Source organism: Trichechus manatus, unplaced genomic scaffold (assembly GCF_000243295.1).
Source record: "Trichechus manatus latirostris isolate Lorelei unplaced genomic scaffold, TriManLat1.0 scaffold00197, whole genome shotgun sequence".
NCBI lineage: Eukaryota > Metazoa > Chordata > Mammalia > Sirenia > Trichechidae > Trichechus > Trichechus manatus.
This window is the reverse complement of record NW_004444133.1, coordinates 1,002,242-1,024,270: the sequence shown is the minus strand read 5'-3', so window position 1 is coordinate 1,024,270 and position 22,029 is coordinate 1,002,242. Positions and strand designations below refer to the sequence as shown.

General features: G+C 38.0%; 1 protein-coding gene across 1 annotated transcript in view; it reads right to left on the bottom strand.

Annotated features, from left to right (window-relative positions):
* The window catches only part of WDR70 (WD repeat domain 70), a 335,096-nt gene that overhangs the window by 46,279 nt on the left and 266,788 nt on the right, over nucleotides 1-22,029 (bottom strand). Inside the window, exon 14 of the mRNA XM_004387889.2 lies at nucleotides 1,619-1,719. Within this exon, the coding sequence (XP_004387946.1) occupies nucleotides 1,619-1,719 (101 nt within the window). The remainder of the gene's footprint in view (nucleotides 1-1,618; nucleotides 1,720-22,029) is intronic.

The following is a 22,029-nucleotide window of genomic DNA, read 5'->3' as shown; positions in this document are numbered from 1 at the left end:
GCAAATCTGCCATTCAATGGTTTCAACCAAATGAAAGGGCTGGAGAGACAACAGGACAACAGGACTCTGGCTTAAAAAATCTATAGAAATAACTTTAAAAATTAAGATCTTAAAGAGACACTTAAAAAATTATCCAACCTTTTCACCTTAAAGATCACAGGGTTAAAACGTTAGCTAATGTCCCAGTTGAAAGCAACCTGGGTGGTCTATACCCCAAGTGGCATGTGTCCACATTTCAAATACAAGAGTACAAGTGGCTGGAACCGAGTCTGATTGGCAGAGTTGCTAAAGAGCTATATAGCCCAAGAATGTGTGGGATTAACCAAAAGTGTGCTTAGGACATTTCCTTTCTCCACAGCAATACTGACCTATCCCTTTCAGATGGAGCAAATTCCTTAAATAAAGATTGCACAGATAATGTCTTCCAAAAGGGTGCTATTAAATGAAATTCAAAATTTTCTGAAGTAAAACAGACTCCCTCTCATCCTAATTACACTAGCATTTTCAATTTCTTTATTAAAAAAATAAACAAAATCCTATTTATTCCTATATACCATAAGATATAACTATTTTCTAGGGCAAGTGTTTCAACCCTAGTCCAGAAAGCTGTGAAGGAAGTCAGGGCTATGTTTGTTGTTGCTGTTGTTGTGGTTAGGTGCTGTCGAGTGGATTCCGACTCATAGCGACCCTACAGGACAGAATAGAACTGTCCCACATGGTTTCCAAGGAGTAGTTAGTAGATTTGAACTCCTGATCTTTTGGTTAGCAGCCAAGCTCTTAACAGCTACACCACCAGAGCTCATGTGTGTTTCCAGCCAGAGTCAAATTATGGTCGATGAATTATCATTAATAGGGATCACTTTCCTTTCCTCAGGAAGAATATGGGACCTCGAAACAGGTTTATGAATCTTAATACTTGCTAACCGAGACATACTCTAAAAAAGAGCCAGTCAGTCACTGATCTTTAATAACTAGAAACAAAACCATCCTTTTTGGGGTGGTGGCATACCTTCACATTTGTGCCCAAGGAAGAGGGAAATAACTGAGGGACGAACTGAGCCTCTAGTGAAGTTTTTGGACCTCTGGAACACACTGGTATGCTTAAGTTTGACATTTGGGGTGGGCAGAGAGGTGAGAGGGGAAGTATTTGTGTCGTCCCCTTCTGCTGGTAGACAACAGCCTTGCCAAACATCTAAGCTGGTAACTGGAAAAAGCCAAAACAGAAAGGGAACGAAATGGACAAGCCAATTCCATTTTCTGTAAGTAGCCAGGTCCCTGCTTTGTTAATCCCTTACAGGCATTACTGCTAATGCCACCGCCCAGGGTGGTATGCAAAGTGAGCATGACTGTCTCCCCCCTGGCACTCAACATTTCAGCTAAAGAACTGCAAATCCCCAGGAAACTTTCCCTTTGAATTCTGTACAGATCAAGGGTGATATCCAAATCCTCTCTAAAACACAATACTAGGGGCTTGAGGTTTACTCTGTACCAGCTGCATTTTCTGAAAGGGTGGATCCCCATCAAAGAGGGAAATAAATAAAAGCAGAGGTGAAAAAAAGCCTTCCCCCCCACCCCAGTTGTTGTCATCCATCTTAAATAGGCAATACTTAGGGAATACCTCTGACTCTTGTTGGGGTCGTAATACACTTTAGCCAATCCATTTCCAGTTCCAACCATGATCTGGTTCAGCTTTGGATGCCACAGGCAACGAACAACACTCTGAAAAGGGAAGACATGGTGGTTAACTGAAGAATCCGAATTAAGATGGAAAAAGTCCTGCTTGTATACTGATGGTTAGTTAAATAAATCAAATATCATTCTGATGGTTATTTGTAGCCTTTAAGACACTTTATACTGAACTATAAAGTTGTGTTACTGAGGTTAAGTTCCATTCTATCACTTATTACCTGTGTGATACCTTATGAAAATAAAAAAGATGTTCCCTTTCTAATATTCCTCTTTCTCGACAACCTTCAAACCACAGAGTCAGCCTTTCCCGGCTCCATTACCATGTGAGGCTGGCATCTTGGAATGCTGAACCCACATAACTCAGTTATGCTTACCGCTGAAGCAGATTTAGATCTCAGTGTTTCATGTTTTTACATACACAATATGTCCCTCTGGACGGCAGCTTCAGGCCAGGTGGTTATTGTTTTAAGCTCACAGAGGTCCAAATCTCATAAAGCTTTTTCAGGAACAACACATATTTGCAGGCATTTAATAATACCCTCTATTTCTGAGATAAAACAGCAGGACAATAGAAGTAAAACAGAGATACAAAAACTTGACATTAACCTGAATGGAAAACTGTTTAAGAGAAGGTTCATTGGACGTTATGATCCTCGGAATTCATTACTGGCGAAGAAAATTGGTGGTGCTCTGGGGTCAAAAAGGACCAAGAGCTCTCATTAAGAACTACAACCTGTTTCTAATTTTTGTCTGTAGCAAGAGGCAGAGATGGGAGGGACAGTAGGGACAGAACTAAGAAAAAAAGATGATGCAAAAGTTGGCAGGCAGAAACATCATGTACTAGTAGGTTCTGCAGAACTTACTGTGAGAGAGCAAGCAATGAATGGAAGTTTCATATCACTTTTATTAGGAACCTATCACATGCCAAACAATGCACTGGGCACTAAGGAAAAAATGATATAGTACAATATTGTCATTTCACAGTTTTAATAACAAAATCAAAACTATGGAACTTCTAAAACTATGTTGGGCTGAATTTCTTTGTTTCCTTTTCCCTAATTATCTCACCCTTTTGTTAAGACAGAATATCTGGAAATCTCCAAGATCCCTTTTGGCAGAAGTTCTGGCTCTCACATGACTGTCAAGAAATATGCATTTAGTTAAATGGCTACAGGTCCTTCTCTGAGATTCCTGAGGAACTAGAGAGGAAACTTAAAAGATTTTACAAGACTTCTCTAATACATATCTGACAATACCCTAGAAGAGCGGTTCTTATGCTATGTACTGCTGAGGAGGATAGAGATGTTCTACTGCTAATATCAAACAATAATGGTGGTGTTTTCCTAGTCTGTAGGGGGAAAAATTAAGTTAAATGGATAGGTTTCCAAGATTTTCAGTTTTCTTTCCACAATTTTTCTTTATGGTGCCTGCTACCCAATCTCTGCCAGCAAGTGCTAAAAGATGACAAAACGTATAAAATACTGAGTGAATATTAACAGAATAACTTGAAAATAATAAATCATAATTAGTTTGACGGGTTTTTAGGGGAAGGCATTGTGGACGCTACACTATGAAAATCACATTTTCTCCTAATATAACTGCTCCTGGTTGTAAGATGGAATTAAGTACAGCAATATTTCATGGTCTGCAAAGCACAGCCTGACTTTCAGGTGCTCCGCCACTGAGACTAATTTGAGACCCATGCTTAGACCACTGGAAATTTCCAGATGGTCACAGCCAGGTATATGGAAACATGAGTGGGCTTACAAACATAACTTCATGAAACCTATCTAGAATAAGTTCGTCTTAGCCAAGATTCATCTCCTTTAAGTCTTTGCCTAAATGTCATCTTATGAGCTACCCAGATCGTCTTATTTAAAACTGCGCCCCAACTCCTCTCACTCTACTTTTTCTCTTTTTTCATAGTATGTATCCCCTTTTAAAATAGCATACAACTTATTTATTGATTCTGTTTATTGCCTGTCTCTCGCACTAGAGCGTACGTTCCACATGGGAAGAGATCTTGGTCTGTTTTGTTTGCTGATGTATCAAGTGCCTAGATTAGTGCCTGGTACTCAATAAATGTTTGCTGAAGGAATGAATAAAAAGTTATAGTTCACTCATGCCTAACAGCTTGCTGTGCTAGGCAGAGTCAGAGATAAGTCTCGGGTTAATATCATTACTATCTATGAGAATAATTCAATTTCTCCAGATCATTATTACACTCAGTTATCCTACAAATGCAGCAGAATTAGTTCCCTCCTAATGAGGTCCTAGAAAGAGGGATGTGCACAAACCAGAGAGCAAGAGCAAGAGAAGACAGAGGCTTGCAAGCGCCTTCAGAAATCTCAGCCACTTGCAAGTGGCCCCAGGACAATCTTCAGGGCATAATATTAGAGTTATTTCTCTTCCTCGGTTCTCTAGAGGTCTGGCTGAGCAGTCTAAGATTGTTGTTGTTGTTGTTAGGTGCCGTGGAGTCAGTTCCAACTCATAGCGACCCTAAAGGACAGAGTAGAACTGCCTCATAAGGTTTGTAAGGAGCAGCTAGTGGATTTGAACTGCTGACGTTTTTTGGTTAGCAGCCGAGCTCTTAAACACTATGCCACCAGGGCTCCTAGTCTAAGATTACTGGTTCTCAAATATGTTTTCAAGTGAGCAGGGTACAGAATTGGAAAAGATCCACAATGTAGGCCTGATAAATTCCAAGACACGCAGCCAAATAGGCAGTTTCCAGGGGTAGCAGGTTACTGTTATTCTCTCCCTCTGTGCTGAGGGTGTAAATGTTAGAGGGAGGCAACTGCCCAGGCCAACAGACCAATGTCTGACTGCTTTCCAGGGAGTCCAAGCTCGGGGCCCTGAACCTCTATTCCTATTCACATCCTATACCTGCTAGAGCTCTAGTCAAGCACAGGGCAGGCCAGCATAAACTCTTACAGAGAAGCACATCTATCTTTCTTTTCACACTGAAACAGGGAGAAGGCAAATAAGACTCCTTGAACTAAACAGTCATTCCAGAACTCCATCCACTGCAGTGATGAGTCACCAAGGCAGCCAATGAGGGGCCTGTAAGCAGTCTGACTTAGGCAAAGGATACTTAAGGCTCAATTACCCTAAGACTGGTTATTAATCAAATAGTAAAGGGATTCCAAAACACAGACCGAAGAAACAGAATTCAAGGTCAAAGGTGGGTGGGCCTTTTTTGTTTATTAATATTTATTGTGTGTGTTTAGTTAACCTTTGTAAACTTTGCAGCTAATGCGACTCCACACTTTGTCCTGTCAAGGAAGTGCATCTTATAGCAGAGAGCTGGCCATCTGCCAAAGCAAACAATCCCTGAGACGGCGGCAGTGCTGGGGAGCAAGCAGAGCTGCCACGCTGCTAACTTGTCAAACACACATACTGGGCTTTACTTAACAACAATGAGACACGTGCCTGAGAGAAGCCCAAGCACCCATCAGAAGACAGATGAGCTAGAAATATGTACTTAGAAAGGGTGCATTCACTCAACTAAGCATCCACCCAAGACTTCCTTCCACCTCTGCTCTTGAAGAGCTGCTTCTCTGGCTGAGGGCCTGACACACTCAGACCTGCAGATTTACTGACTGATGGAGCAAATGAAAGATAGTGAGCACATCTGAATCCAAGGACCAGAGAAAAAAGTCACAGTGTGAGATCTGCAAGGATCAAAGAGAAAGCCGTTGCGTTATACTGAGATCACACTGAAATTCAAATGGCAGAAGGCCAGTGTAAAGAACTAGATTCTGAAATTAGTCTTCATATTTTAATATGCTGCTTTGCCCCATTAAATTGATAAAGTGTTTTATTCTTACACTAATCTACTTTATCTTACCAAAACATGTGGGTCCAAAAACAGCTTCCCCTAGCTGCCTAAGCTGAACTCCATTTCAGCATAAAATTAAACCAAAGCCCAGTTTCATTTTAGCATGATAATTTGGCAGTGTAGTGTAACCACAAACTGGCCAAAAAGTACTTAGCACTAGCAGCCACTAAAAATGATCACTGGGGTTGGAGATCGCAAGTAAGATGACTAGGAGTTATAAGATCATAATGTGCATAACACAGAGATCTTTCCTTCCAGTAAGAGACCTAAGAAAAAAAGAGGGCAGTGGGCTGGGGAAGAAGACAGTACTGTATACAACTAGCAGTGTCAAGATTCTGAAACAGGAATTTTGGGATCAGCCCTTATCAAAAGTGAAAAGACTACAAAAATTTCCAAACAATTTATTTCTGTGGTTTTTTGGTTTGCTTTAGGTGAAATAATGAGAACTAGTAAGGGGGCTAGGAGAGGAGAAAGAAGCCAAAGAAAGAAATGAATTTACATTTTAGGACACGGTGGGAAGGGGATTATTAGGTATCTGGGACTTTATATTATTTAGCATAATTGAATCCTCACAATAATACTATAAAATTAGTAATTTCATCCCTGTTTGACAGATGAAGAAACTGAGGCTGTAGGAGTGGAGGTGACTTTTTCGAATGTATAGCTTGTACAACAAAAGGTGGGATCAGAGGACGTATTTTTCTGATTCCAATGCTCACTCTCTTATACTACTTAACCATACAAAGCCCTGTTTCAGAAGATGAGTGAAGAAGGGAGGTGGAGGTGGGAGATTTTTAATCATTTCCAAACTCACCTAACCCAAAAGTAGAAAGCTTAGCAAGTTTATATTTAAAAACAGATGGTATCATTAAAACCATAAAGGAAAAAGCCCACTAGTACCCAGTTCACATATGTTACTATAAAAGAAATCAGTGCCTGTGCAACATCTTAGGCGCCTGTAACACACATATCCAAACACCACCCTTATTCTACTTTATATGATAAAGGAAAAGAAGCCCAACATCCTTCATAATTTTATACCTTAAACATGATTATGTTGAAGCTCCATTTCCTGATCCTTCCCAGCTGCTGACCCACACTGTAAACCAAACTCCATCTGGTTTTTACATATTTGGTTTTTGTCATACGGTACAAGAATGGATAAGCTAACTAACTCACTGACTCCTTGGGACAACAAGCACTTTTCCGAATTTGCAAATCAAGAGCCTTATACCTGTTTGTGAAGGAGACTGTCACACAATTTTCCAGATTTATATAGAAGCAGCCTTAGAGTATGGAGAGTATGGACACCCTCAGGATGGTTCAGTGCATTTAAATGGCTGTGCGTGAACTGATTCCCACAGCTAGGAATATAGATCAAGATATGAGTTCAAAACAAATAAAAAGAAGGCTGATGAAAATGGGAAGGTACTGGGGAAAGAACTTTCTTCAGACCTCCATAAGCCCAAGGTTTTTTTTTTTTTTTTTCTCACAGAGAAAGAAAAATTGCTTTCTACATTAAAATATTGGGCCAGGTAGATAGATGAGGAAGATGGGAATTGTTTCAACTTTTCCAGGCTATTTGTCCTGTCCCCATACTCTCCACTCTCTCCCAAAGCCTTGCTCTTCCCAAATGTGGGATGGCTTTGCAGTATGTATAAAAAGGACCATGGGGCTTGGCCTTGTCTGTCTGAAGCTCATGACGCCGACCTGGTGAATAAGCTTCAATCTCCAATAAATAAGACTCCTCAACACCCACTTGAGCTCTGTGGGGACATCCTTTGAAAGGAAAAGATTAAAGACAGACATTTCCCTCTGCTTGTCTAAGTAAGCGCACACCGGTCCTTTTTCCTCCACTACACTCCTCCAACTCCAAGGAAGTTCTACCGTGGGGCCAGACTTGTAGCAACTGCCATTCTTTGCCAAGGATCTTCTCTATCTTCCCCTTTCCCTGCCCCAACTAGTTCTCTCTTATAAACTAGAAAGAAGCCCAATGGTGAAAGGAAAAAAATCATAGCACTTTTATAAATGGAGGAATTGCTGCAGAAAAGCAAAACACGAAAAAGTGTTGCTCTGCATCTGCCATAAACATTTGGTATGTATGCAAGGATTAGGTGTTTTAAGAACTGGCATCTAATTATCAAATTAATTCCCATCAAACTTATGGAAACACATTTATTAAAATCAATAAACAGTTTATGCTCTAAAATTAAGGTAATTACTAAGGCAGAAAAAATCTGGAACCCTGTAGTTGTCCTTGGCACTAAATGAATCACATCTGTATCTGATAATACACTTGCCTAAAGAATTTTCATCACAAGAAAAAAGCTCTCAGAGAAAATGGAAGGTCTCTAGGAAAAGAAAATTAAATACAATTTTCTTCATCTAATACAAAACACTAAATGTTTTTCCCTTCAATTCTGTTATTTGAGAAGAATTTACAAAGGCAAAGAAAGCACAAATAATGATTGAAAAAAGTCTGGTCATTATTGTTATTAACAAATGGTCTGGGAGTAGGAAACAAACAGGAGGCTGGAAGCTGGAGTCCACAGGGTGAATGATACCAGAGGTGAGTTTGTCCTGCAAGGTACATATCCCAGTGGCCCCATACCACAGTGAGCCACTGAGGAGCAGCACTTACTCAAAGCACATTCCCAAAATTCTAGCAGAGTTTCCATCTGATGGGCACAGAATGGGTTGCAGGTGTGCCAGATATGGAGCACCCACCCCCACCTCAGCCCTTAGGCCTGAGTGGGGTCTGGGGCTCTGGAGCCTTAGGCTAGTCACTTCCAACAAGGAGTAGCCTTATCTGTTTCTGTCACAGTGCCATAAACACATTATCATTCATTATGTGGACCAGGTTGTGAAAACGCTTGGGAAGCACTATCTATGGCCATCTCTCTCCATCTAGTTCTCCACAGACCTGGGCCCCTTTACCATTCTTCATTTATCAACAGTTAGGCTAAATAAAGATAATATCCATCAACCCTTTGTTTATATGAATAAACAAAGCACAAATGAATAAAACTATTAACTCTCTGACTGCTAGATAAGAAATACATCTCTATGACCTAACTTTGGAAGTCATCAAGTATGTAAAACCAAGGAAATACAGGGAAAGCTGAATCTTCAAAGATGAACCATGCAGGATATGTAAAACATGATTTGTCTTAATGTAGTACAGGTAAAGATGTTTTAAAAATCATACTCTTTTATTTAGTCCTTTGGGAGGTCTCATAACCCCTCCGCATATAAGAAATAGTATTATCTATCATTCCAAAAAAGGAAAAAGATATCCTGGAACGTGTGTTAATTATAGACCTTTTTCTTCCCCATACTATATATAATTGTGAAAGTTTGGCCAGAGTTCTGATACAACAGCTGGAAAACTTGTTACCAAAGACCATTCATCAGATTTAGGTTGGAAGAGGAAAAACTGTCAGAGAAAATCCTGCAAGACATAAAAAGGACTTTACTTGGCCCATCAGTGGGATGTAATGTGGTGTTGAGGTCAGACAACAGAACACTAGTCATTACTATATTATATGTTCACAAATTATATAAAGAACAGTGTGTCATTTTGAACATCTTTAAACATCCATAAGATCAGGTTCTCCTTTTCTGATATTTCATATAGGAGTTAAACATGTTCCTCCCTGAGAATTGTATTATCTACTGGCTGATTCTTCATCCAGTTTTGCCATGCATGGTAATCATGTCTATACAAGGAAATGTAGATAAGCTTAAATGCTAATTAACTGAAACACAAACTCTTGGGGAGACAGGGAAAAGAAAGTTTCTATTTGCTCAAATGGGAAACACTGTTTCTACTGTTTCAAAGGACTAGAAATGGAAGTCAATGAGTAAACAGAAAACATATTCTTGAAACTACTGACCAAGTAAGGGGTGCTTTTAATACATTGCTTGTTATAGAGTTCAATAACACTACAAAATGGCAAGACTACTAAACTGGAAAATCCCTCCTTGTGCTCCTTATTCTTTGCCTTGAATGATTCATGAAGTCTGAGGAAGCATGTGGTTGGCCCTTCATTTCATTGTAACTTCCAAAATCGGCTCACTGTCAAATAGGCAATGATAGGAAAAGAAATCTCACTGTAGGGTTTGAATCAAGGAGATGTGTCTGGATTCCTACAGTAACCATTATTTCAAAGAAGAGAATGTTGAGTAGAGAATCTAAATAACTTCATCTGAATACAGTCTACTGGTTAGATTTATAAATTTGTTCTTTTAAGAGAGATTGGAGGGAAAAAAGAAGTGATAAACATATCAGAATTTGTCTTTTCAGGGAAACAATGATTAAACTTTTGATAAAATATAGTGTCAAATTCCAACAAAATAATTTTTACTTCAAAACAGAGTGTTTTACAAAACAGATTTAGTGAAGAGATCATATTTATTAACAGTATAACAACCAAAACAAATTACATTCATTAGAGTTTTAAATTACCAGTATTTTAAGTATCCACAGTAAATGTGTTTTCTCCACTGAACTCAAAACACAGCTATTTTTAGTAACTGTAAAAAAGGATTGTCTCAAGTTTGAAAGAAGCAGACAATTAAAATGAAACGTGCACTTCTTTTGTCAAATCTAAAAGAAAACATACTTATGCTCTAAACTTTCAAATTAATTAGAAAAAATATTAACAACAACAACAACAGCAACAAAAGAGAAGGTAGTAGAGAAGAGGTCATTACAGTAAGTCCCAATAAAAACATAATAAAATGTAATAAAAGGTAAAGCAAAATTACCAAATACATTTTTATCAAACACCTACTATGTGCCCAGTATTGTGCTAAGTGTTAGGAATATAATGGTGAATAAAATTGTCCAATATATGTCCTTATCACCCACATGGCACCTTCAGCCCCAATGACACCCTTACTAATTCCAATTTGGTCACTGGAGAATTTAGAATTGGTTGAGAAGAGAGTATCAAAGATAAGTGTTGAGAAAATATGACCCACGGGGAATGTTTAAAAAAAAGTGTAGGTTTGGTTCACTTTCACAGAAGAAGACTGAACAGTAACTTTATAATCTTCAAGGAAATAGAGGATGTTGACCAGCTGTTCTCCGACTCCATGAGGACTAGAGTAAAGGATGTGGGCTCTAAGCATAAGAATGTGAGGTTAGGGGGAAAAAATGACTTGATGGTAAGGGATTTCATGCACAGGAATGAACTCTTCAGGGAGGCTGTAAAATCTTCTGTTAAAAGTAAGTCCAATTTTCATAAAGGATAGTTAAGCCATAGTTTTCCAGGTAGGCAAGGAGATGGTTTCTGGAGAATAATATTGAGAAACTGAGGAAAAGTATGCTTGATACCAGATGTCAGCTAATTAAGCAAAAGCCAGTGTTCTGCTTGTGGCATAGTATGTCAAATGGAACATATCACCAGAGTTAAGAGACGTGACTCACACTAGGATCAATGACATTATTTTATTTCCTACAACATGAACGTCCCTCCAAATGTGCAGCTAACTGAGGAGCTTCCTCCTAGGCACAGCTGCTGCAATTTGTACTGTTTCATTTTGTGTTTTCCATCACCATTGTAATTTTTTCAACTTAAAAACAGTAGACTTCTGGTTCTGGATACTATAGAGTAAGCATACTCTACTCACAGTCTCTCTCTCTCTCTCTCTGGATGCAGCTATAAAATCTGGACAGAATGCATGCAGCACCTATATGAGGACTCTGAAAAGTAAATTGTTAGGTGTCATCAAGTTAGTTCCCACTCATGGCGACCCTATGTACATCAGAACGAAACACTACCCAATCCTGCTCCATTCTCACAATCGTTGCTATGTTTGAGCTCACTGTGGCAGCCACTGTGTCAATCCATCTCGTTGAGGGTCTTCATCTTTTTCTCTGACCCTCTACTTTACCAAGCATGATGCCCTTCTCTAGGGACTGGACCTCCTGATAACATGTCCAAAGTATGTGAGATGAAGTTTTGCCATCCTCGCTTCTAAGGAGCATGTTGGCTGTACTCCTTCCAAGACAGATCTGTTCACTCTTCTGGTAGTCCATGGTATATTCAACATTCTTCGCCAACACCATAATTCGAAGGCATCATTTCTCCTTTGGTTTTCCTTATTCATCATCCAGCTTTCACATGCATTTGAGGCAACTGAAAATACCATGGCTTGGGTCAAGCGCACCTTAGTTCTCAAAGTGACATCTTTGCTTTTTAATACTTTAAACAGGTCTTTTGCAGCAGATTCGTCCAATGCAATACATCGATTGATTTCTTGACTGTTGCCTCCACGGGCACTGATTTTGGATTCAAGTAAAATGAAATCCTTGACAACTTCAATCTTTTCTCCGTTTATCATGATGCTGCTTACTGGTCCAGTTGTGAGGATTTTTGTTTTCTTTATGTTGAGGTATAATCCACACTGAAGGCTATATAGTGTTTGATCTTTATCAGTAAGTGTTTCAAGTCCTCTTCATTTTCAGGAAGCAATGTTGTGCTATCTGAATACTGCAGGTTGTTAATGAGTCTTCCTCTAATCCTGATGCTGCATTCTTCTTCATATAGTCCAGCTTCTCAGATTATATGCTCAGCATGCAGATTGAGTAAGTATGGTGAAAGGATACAACCCTGATGCACACCTTTCCTGACTTTAAACCACACAGTATACCCTTGTTCTGTCTGAACGACTGCCTCTTGGTCTATGTACAAGTTCCACATGAGCACAATTAGGTGTTCTGGAGTTCCCATTTCTTGCAACGTTGTCCATAATTTGTTATGATCCACACACAGCAGTAGGAAAACTGGGAAGAAGCCCGTAATTCAAAGTAACACTAAAGAGAAGTGAGTTTACCATTTCCCCATTCTGGTCCTCACCACCACCACCACCAACAAAAAACTTTGATGAACAAAATAACAAATTTTTAAATAAAGACAGGATCAGCACAAATGATTTTTCTTTTTGCCTCAGGGTCCAATGTCACGCAGCACGGCACTGGTACTGATTGCATCTTTATTAAAATTTTAGTATTTCTTTCATCATGGGTTTTTTGCATTAATTTTGATTTTTTATAATGTAGTATTAAAGTAATATTTACCATGATTACTAAGTTCTTTGGCACCCTGCTTAAATTTTGTGCCTGAGGCAAGTGCCTCATTTGCCTCACCATTGTCCTGGTCCTGCCTTGGACTACACCTCCCTCTGTTACACAAAAATTAACTCAAAATGGCTCACAGACCTAAACATAAAGCATAAACTATAAAACTTTTAGGAAAAGAAATAAGGGCAATTCTATTCTGACCTACATGGTCACTATGAGTCAAAATCAACTTGACAGCAATGGGTTTTTTTTTTTTTTTAACTGTGAGAGAATAAATCTCTGTTTGTTAAAGTCAAAAAAAAAAAAAAGAGAAATTCTTCACGATCTGGGGTTATATGGGGAGTTCTCAGATGTGAACCGAAAATATAATCCATAAAAGAAAAATTAATAAATTAGACCTCATCAAAATGAAAAACTTTTGTTCCGTGAAAAACGATTAAGAGAATGAGAAGACAAGCAATTGACTGGGAGAAAGTATTTGCAAAACATATATCTAACAAAAAATTTGGTATCTAGAATATATAAAGAACTCGCAAAACTTAACAGTAAGATAACAACCCAATTAAAAAACAGGCAAAAGACTTGAACAGAGCACACAAGATATTCAACGTCATCAACCATTAGAGAAAAGCAACTAAAACCATGATGATATACCACATCGCACCTCTTAGAACAGCTAAAATAAAAATGCTGGCCATACAGAGTGCTGGTGAGAATGCAAAATGGTACAGCCTCTCTGAAAAACGGTTTGGAAGTTTCTTGTAAAAATAAACATACACTTACCATATGACCCAGCAATGGTGTCTTGGGTATTGACTCTAAAGAAATGAAAACTTATGTTCACACAAAGACCTATTTACAAATGTTTATAGCAGTTATAATCCATAATTGACCAAAACTGGAAATAATCAAATGTCCTTTAATGAATAAACAAACTGCGGTACATCCATAAAATGGAATATGCTCAGCAATAATATGTAAAAAACCATTGATACTCACAACAACCTGGAAGAATCTCAAAGGTATTCTGTTGAATGAAAGATGGTTACATACTGTATGATTCCATTTGAGACATTCTTGAAAAGATACAACTACAATGACAGAGAAAAGATAAGTGGATGCCAGGGGCTAGAGGTGGGGGGCGAGGAGAGTGTATGCATATTAAGGGATAGTACAAAGGATTTTCGGGTGATGGAAGTGTTCTAAATCCTGACTGTGTTGCTAGTTACATGAATCTATCTTGTATTAAAATTCACATGGTTACATAAATCTACACTTGTATTAAAATTCATAAAACTTAAATACTTAAGTCAATTTTACTATATAATAATTAAAAAATTTTAAAACTACTACTAAATTGGAAAGTTATTAATAAACTACTTCCTGCCATTTTCTCTACCTATAGCATTTTAAGACTTGGTAGGTCAGTTAGGAACAGTTAAATCATCATGAAGTTGGTGGCTTCTTTTCCCTCTATTCTCATGTGCCTCAACTCTCAACTCTACTCTTCATGAGCACTCAAATCATGAGAACTACTGTCCTGGTTACTCCATAACGTGACACTCGTCAACACAATGAGAACCAAGAAGGAATTTAATGAAGTTTTACTGATACCAGCAACCCTTCTATAGTGTGAAGTTCATTTAGTAGGTGCCGCCAGCCGAGTTCCATTTATTTTTTTCATTGAGCTCTGATATGCTCAGTGCATGATATGTATGTATGAGCTCTCATATACTATGTATGCTGCTTGCTTCACGAAATCCCAAGAAAGGGTTTAGTATCTTCATGGTGGCCTCATAATTCAAATTATGAAGGCAGTAAAAATCCAATGTTTTCACCAGATCCCACTAGCATCTCTTTTCTTCAGTGATTAAAGAAAACACTCCTAGAGAAGGAAGTACTGACTGGCAATCTGTAGAAGACCTGCTTCCTGACAGCAAAACATTGTACTCATAAGCCATACTGGAAGTTGGCTCTTGACCCTGGAAAAGGCAGTGATAGAGAAAAAAACACACAACTGCTGCACTGGCAGATTTACACTAAAACTCCCTCATCTTCTGCTTACTCCTTTCAGTTTCCATATCAAATATTCACACATTTCAGAAAATCAGGAAACAACCAGTGCTCACATAATCTGCCTTTCTGTTCTCAATGAGCAAATGCTCCATATACCTATATTGAGTAGATTGTCCTATCACTTGGCTGTAGGCACATATACATATTTTATTTAATACAAATAAGTTAAGCAGGCTCTACCCAGGATCTGCATTGCTTAATCCTCCCAAGAAAGTGAATTATAGTAAAATCTCATTAAGCTGATATCATTTTATTCAAAATAATACATAATTCAAAGCAACTGTTATTCCCCAGTCAACCAGCTGCCTGATTGCTCTTTAATAAAAATCAGATACTAGAAAGTTAGTTAATTCAAAGCCCATTTTTCTCCATCTCTTCGTGTTTCACATTAAGAGGGTTTCACCATATTTTAGAAGGCAGATAAATGCCAAATATAGTCTTTCTTTCAACTTTATTTTCAGTGGGCATTTGCTCTGCCTACAGCTCAAGTTACCTCGATGAGCTATTCCTTATATGCAGCCTGACTGGGCAAAGTCTAGAAAACTTTTAAGGAGGTGCAATTCTGCCTGAGCTGGTGCTTTTTATCAGTAAGACAGATGACTAGTCTATTCCCAGTATGAAACAGAAGAAAAGATGAGTTCCTCAACTTCTTCTGAGTCAAGTTTTCACAGGCTTCATTATTTTGTTTGAAGTGAATTCCCAGATCAGATATCTCTATACTCAAATGTAAGAACAAAGATACATTCCAAAGCCAATTCTGGAATATCCATTAATTTGAATTACCTTTCTGCTCTCCTCCATATGTACAAACAGTGGAGGCTGGCTGCAGTTGGAATACTCAATGTGTCCCTTACTATATAAGAGCTAGTCTCATGAAGGATCTATTATTTCATGGCCCTTTTAAATCTATTTATTCTTCTTCTTCAATCTCTTTAGGTTTAACATACCAAACGTCTCTTCTAATAAGAACAACAAAAAAAATTATGTGGAATAAAAGTGGTAACTCAATGCCAAGTTAATATATACAGCAATTTCCTTGGACATCAAAATTTATTAATTTAAATGTCATATTACTGGGATAATCTGTAGGTGGTGGGATTAGACATTTACATTCTTAGTTATCTTTTCTACATTTGTCAATTTTTTAGATTTAATATGTATACTTTTACAATTTGAAAAATATAATTAAAGTTAATTTTAGATAGTCCTCATAGAAATATGCATATGAAGAATCAGATCTTACAAGGTGGGAAAATAATTTGAATTCAAACTCTCTTCAGAACTTCACATAATTAAATGAAGAAGAAAAAGCAGTTGGTACTTTCATGGAAAAAATCATTTGTTTTAAAAGAAATCTTTTTTACATTATATGGACCTCACTTTCTCCTTCAGTTTATGTAGTAGACTATATAATCAGAGAAATGGGTCCTAAATAAGATTCCCTCCCGCCTTTTTGGTAAATATAAAACTGTTGTTTAATTAATATAATTTTAACAATAATTATATTTTTCAACAATTACCCATGACAATAAGGAGTGGGAATACAGCTTATATTAAATACATAAATAAGCAAATAAATAAATCTCCTATCTCACTGTGGAAACATTTCAAGTTTCTCCCTATCTTTTGGAGGAAGTCCACAGTTAATAACAAATTGAAAAGTCATTATTTTGATTTCACTTTCCTCCATTTGATGAAGATGAAAATAACTGATAACGTTCCAGGGAAGTAGATCCAGAACATAGACTTTCTCAAACTGTAGAGTTAGCTCCATAAAAAAGCCTCAAGATTTCAAATCGATAGAAGACCTAATAATTCACATTCCAAGTTTTCTTTTTTAAAAACATGAATAAGGTGTGCATAATCTAAATTTCATTTCTCAGGGAGAGGGGATATCCTGGGGAACAAATAGTGGTGGTAGTTATTGTTAGTTGCCATCAATCCTTGGTCTTTGCCACCTATTCTTTTCAGTGAGTACAAAAGGAGCCCTGGTGGTACAATGGTTAAGTGCTCAGTTACTAACCTAAAGGTTGATGGTTTGAACCCAGCCAGCAACTCCAAGGGAGAAAGACCTGGGGATCTGCTCCCACCGATTACAGCCTAGAAAACCCTATGGGGAAGTTCTACTCTGTCACACTGGGTTGCTATGAGTCGGAATCAACTCGACGGCACCTAACAACAACAACAAAAATAATCAAAGGTTTTTTAGATAATCATAAATATTTTTTTTCTTCCTGAAAAGACATTTACCATTATGTCTTATGTTGGTGCTAGGATTCTCAATCAACCTTGATAAAGTAGTCTAGCTGAAATTACCAAAGCAAATTTCCCTTCCCTTCCTTTCAGAGGCCATATGCTAGTTCAGTTGTACTAGATGTTACAGCCACATTTTTAAAAATAAAGGTTTAGTGTTTTTCTTTCTTTTCCTCATTTTGCTCAGTCAGTGTTTACAAAAAACAGAGGTTCCTCACCAAAGTATCTAAACAAAAAAACAAATCAGAAGAGAATTCAGGCTCAGGTGTGAAATTTATGGCTTTTTTCCTTCCCACTCTTTTTCCCTTTACCCAAGAGAATGCCTGTTATCTCTTTTAAATTATTGCCAAAAGCAACTGAGGTGAAGAGGCCACCATCTTAAATAATACTAGCTCAAAACAATTTTATTTTACCATGCTTGGGTTAAAGAGTATAAATGCTAATAAACTAGTACAATTGCATAAGCCGTATCCCCTGATTTATATTAGTTAAAAAAGAAATTCTATTAGCTATTTTGCAGCAAATTATAGTCTGATGAAAAATTACAAAGCCAATAATATTTTAGAATGTTAATTCTGAGTATTTCCCTAAATAATTAGGATTTTTAAAAGGTTTAAAATTTTTTATGATTTTCTTCTAAACATGACTATTTTTTTTAAATGATATGCCATCTCCGAATTATACTTAGTTTAGCCATTCTTTCTCTTCTATGCTTATATTCCCTAATACAGAGTAAGCCTAGGCTCATCTCTTACACAAAAACAAAAGTAAGTTTGTGAACTCAAAATGTAAGTTATGTTCTAGAATTCATCTTAGAAAAGGGGCCAAGCACACTAATCAAATCACAAAGAATTAGATAATAAATGAAGAATATGACTGTTTTCTTCTTAAATTGAGGAAATAAACTGGAGTACAAAGAAAACACCTAAAAATAATTTTAGCACAACTGTAAAAGGTATGCAAATATACAGTAAAAATCGTAAATGTTAAACATTTGTCATCTCATAGTGAGGAAGGCTGAGAGTCTCTACAGTCTAAACAGAACTGAGAAAGAAAAATTTTCAGAACATATGACAATACAGACCATGGAATTAAAATAAGTTTGTTTTAAACTTTGTATCAAATATAAATATGGAAAATGAACTTGTTATATTTTAAAAGCTGTTTTTGTGAAGACTGTAGGTCAGTTTTGCTATTAGGAAATTACTTGCATAATTAGTTAACATCCTCTGACTGAAAACATCCCATATACATGTTGAGCTTGACGTTCTGGAGTATAACTATCTAGGGTTTATTTTGTTTCGGAAGTAGGTATAATACGGGAAGAACAGAATCAATTACACTTTAGTGAGGTAAATGGACACATTTAGGATAAACCTAAAGCCATCACTGTCTGTGCCTAGTCAAACAAATACACTACCAACTGTTGACAGTAAGAACATGAGATCTTGCCTTTTATGTAAATTAAAACTCAACAGAGTAAGTACCTTACTACCACAAAGTGTGCTACTGCCAAAAAAATTATCACTATTTTAACTTTTAATACAAAACAATAAAATAAAAAAGGTGTTTTGGGTCCTTTTAGCAAATTGTCCACCCTTTACCCATTCCAAAGAATGTATTTGTTTATTTTCCTACATTCCAATAAGACTTAAACCTTAAAACAATAGGTCAAAGGGGCAGTTTAAAGCCCCTTTAACATACAATTCCACTGTATAAACAGAAAATGTTGTCTGATGTTAAGGGGGCAAAAAAACCTAATCAGTGATTGAAAAGCCTTTTTTAAAGTACATGGTTTTTTCTACTCATCTCTATTTGCAGTTCTTTACTTTGATTCATCCATTTATTAAAACGAATTTCAAATTCTGGTTTCTGATTTTTCTTAGATGACTCTCACTATTATGCACGTGTGTGTGTGTGCGTGTGTGTGTGTGTGTAAACCAAAACCAAACCCATTGCCGTTGAGTCCATTCTGACTCATAGTAACCTACAGGACAGAGCAGAACTGCCCAGTAGGGTTTCCTAGGCAGTAATCTTTACGGAAGCAGACTGCCACATCTTTCTCCTGTAGAGTGGCTGGTGGGTTCAAACTGCCGACCTTTTGGTTAGCAGCCAAGCACTTAACCACTGTGCACCACCGGGGCTCCTCGGGTGTGTGTGTGTGTGTGTGTGTGTGGGTGTGTGTGTGTGTGTGTGTGTACCTAAATATATAGACACATACACTCTGTTTACTAGATGACCCTTCTCCTTTATTAGCTTCTCTTCATTTGCTTATCCTTTGTGTGCTGGTGTTTCCTAGGGCTCTTTTTTTCTGTCCTTTATGCCCCTTTTCTTAATCAAACTCATCATCAGCCACCAACATTTCAACTATGAACTGTAAGTGCTTCTCCCAAAACTATGTCTGTTTTCTGAGCACCAAACTCATTTACTCATCCTCCTACTGAGCATCTCTACCTAGAGGCCCTGCAAGCTCAACATGAAAAACAGAACTCAGTCTTTCTTCCCAAACCTGCTTTAGTGCCTATATTTTCAACCTCAGGAAACATTAATCCAGGCTCCCAAGTTAAAAACTTTAGCCATAATACCCAAATGTTTACTAAATCTTGTAAATCCAACCTTCACATTTCAACAAGAATTAACTGTTCTAGAACTCAGATCTGAAAATGTCACTGCTTTGCTTTAAAAAAAAAAAAGGTAAAGTCACCTTCTTATTATGGCATACAAGGTTAGTTTACTATTCCATCTCTAGATACCTCTCCTCCTCCCTCCCTGTCTTAGTCATCTAGCGCTGCTATAACAGAAACACCACAAGTGGATGCCTTTAGCAAAGAGAAGTTTACTCTCTCACAGTCCAGTAGGTTACAAGTCCAAACTCAGGGCGTCAGTTCCAGAGGAACACTTTCTCTATCGGCTCAGGAGGAAGGTCCGTGTTATCAATCTTCCTCTGGTCTGGGAGCATCTCAGCACAGGAACCTCAGGTCTAAAGGACGCGCTCTGCTCCTGGCACTGCTTTCTCGGTGATACGAGGTCCCCATGTGTCTCTGCTCGCTTCTCTCCTTCATATCTCAAAATAGATTGGCTTAAGACACTATCCAATCTTGTATACCTCATCAGTGTAGCTGCCGCTAATCCGTCTTATTAGATCATAGCGATTGAATTTACAACACATAAGGAAATCACATCAGATTACAAAATGGTACACATTTATACAATACTGGGAATCATGACCCAGCCAAGTTGACAGATATTTCTGGGGGACACAATTCAATCCATGACACTCCCCATCCAAACACACACTGTGCTCTACAACATGTATTACCTGCACTTCCTGAGTATACCATCACTCATTCAACAAATATTGATTAAGCACCATCTACGTGCCAGGCACTGTCCTACGCACTGAAGAAACCACAGTGAACAAAACAAAGTTTCTGCCCTCATGGGACTTACGTCCCTGGTGGAAGGAGACAGAAAAACAAAAACAACAACAAACAAATATATATGAGGTTATGGTAAGACAATAAAGCAGGGAAAGAGAGGGCTGATGGTGGGGAGGAGGAGGAGGTTTCGTAGAAGATTGTCAGGAAAGATCTAGCAGATAAGATGACATTTGAGTAGATACCTGAAAGGAGTGAGAAAGCAAGCCATGTGGATATCTGGGTACACAGTGTTCCAGGCAGAGGACAAATGTAAAGGCCCTGAGGTGGAAGCCTCCTTGTATTATTGGTTGAACACAAAAAGATCAGTGTGCCTGAGGGGTGGAAAGTGGCAGGAAATGATATCAGAGCGGTAGCAGGTAGCCAGATAGTAAAGCCATAAGTGAGGACTTCAGCTTTAGTCTGAGATGGACAACCCCTGGAAGGTTCTGAGAAAAGAAATATGTTCATCTAAATATGATCACTCTTTTCTGCTGTATGGAGAACAGATTATAAGGCAGCAAAAGTAGAAGCAAAGAAATTAGTTTTCAGGCTACTGCAGTAATCCAACAAGAGATGATGGTAGCTTGCACCAGATGGTGACAGAGGTGGTGAGAAGTAGTTGGATTCTGGACACATTTTGAAGTGAAGCCCAGAAGATTTGCTGATTGATTGGACATAAAATATGATAGAATATATCATGCACTTTTTTATTTCTATCTCTTTCTTCAGGCCACTTGCAAGTTGTATGACCTTGGTCAAGTTCCCCCTCTTTCATTTCTGGAGCCTTAGCACAGGTCTTCCTGACCCCTCCCAGGCCCCTCCTCCTAAGGTTACTGCAACAAGCCTCCAAACTCCTGATATCTCTGCCTTTAGACTCACTTCCCTCTAAAACTTTCTCCAAACTGTTACCAGAGTAAGCTTCCTAGATTCAAGTATGATCTTGCCTATCCTGTCTTAATATCCTTCAGTGCTTCACCAGAACCTTAGGAGAGCATCCAGACTCACTGGCATGCAGCATAAGGCCCTTCAGATTTGGCCTTGATTTCCATTGCCAGTCTCCCCTCCCATCCCTTCATCTCTCATGTGCTGTCCCACATGCCACCACACCCTGTACAAATGTGCACTTTCTCTTGTTAGAGACAAAAAGAAAGTAAGTTTCTCTTAAGTAAGACCAAAGGGATGGAAATATTCCACAATTGCTCAGGTGAAAGGAATTTCTTCTTACAGTCTGATCAAACATCTAGTTTTTACAGCTTTTTCTTAGTAGGTTCATTTTCAGGTCAAAATTATTTTCTCTCCCCCCCCCCCTTTCTTTTTGTAGAAAATGGTCTTTAAATATAGTCATTATATTGACAGTTTATCAAAAGGAAATAGAAGAATTTGGACATTGCACAGTTACTTCATATAATTTTGAATTGTCCATGCAACTGCTACATGCCCAAGAACCAATGACAATGCAAAGTTAAACAGATGTAAGTATATATAATACTATATTGAGATTTTTGAATTGTGTCATATCTTTCTGTTCATTATCTAGTTTATAACTGCCCCTGCTTTGACAATCAGTACTCCCATGGTAGAAAAGCAAACCAGTTACACAGGTCCATTTCAACAGTGAATGAAGTCTATCACCAGCACCCATGTTCATCTTCTGACAGAAA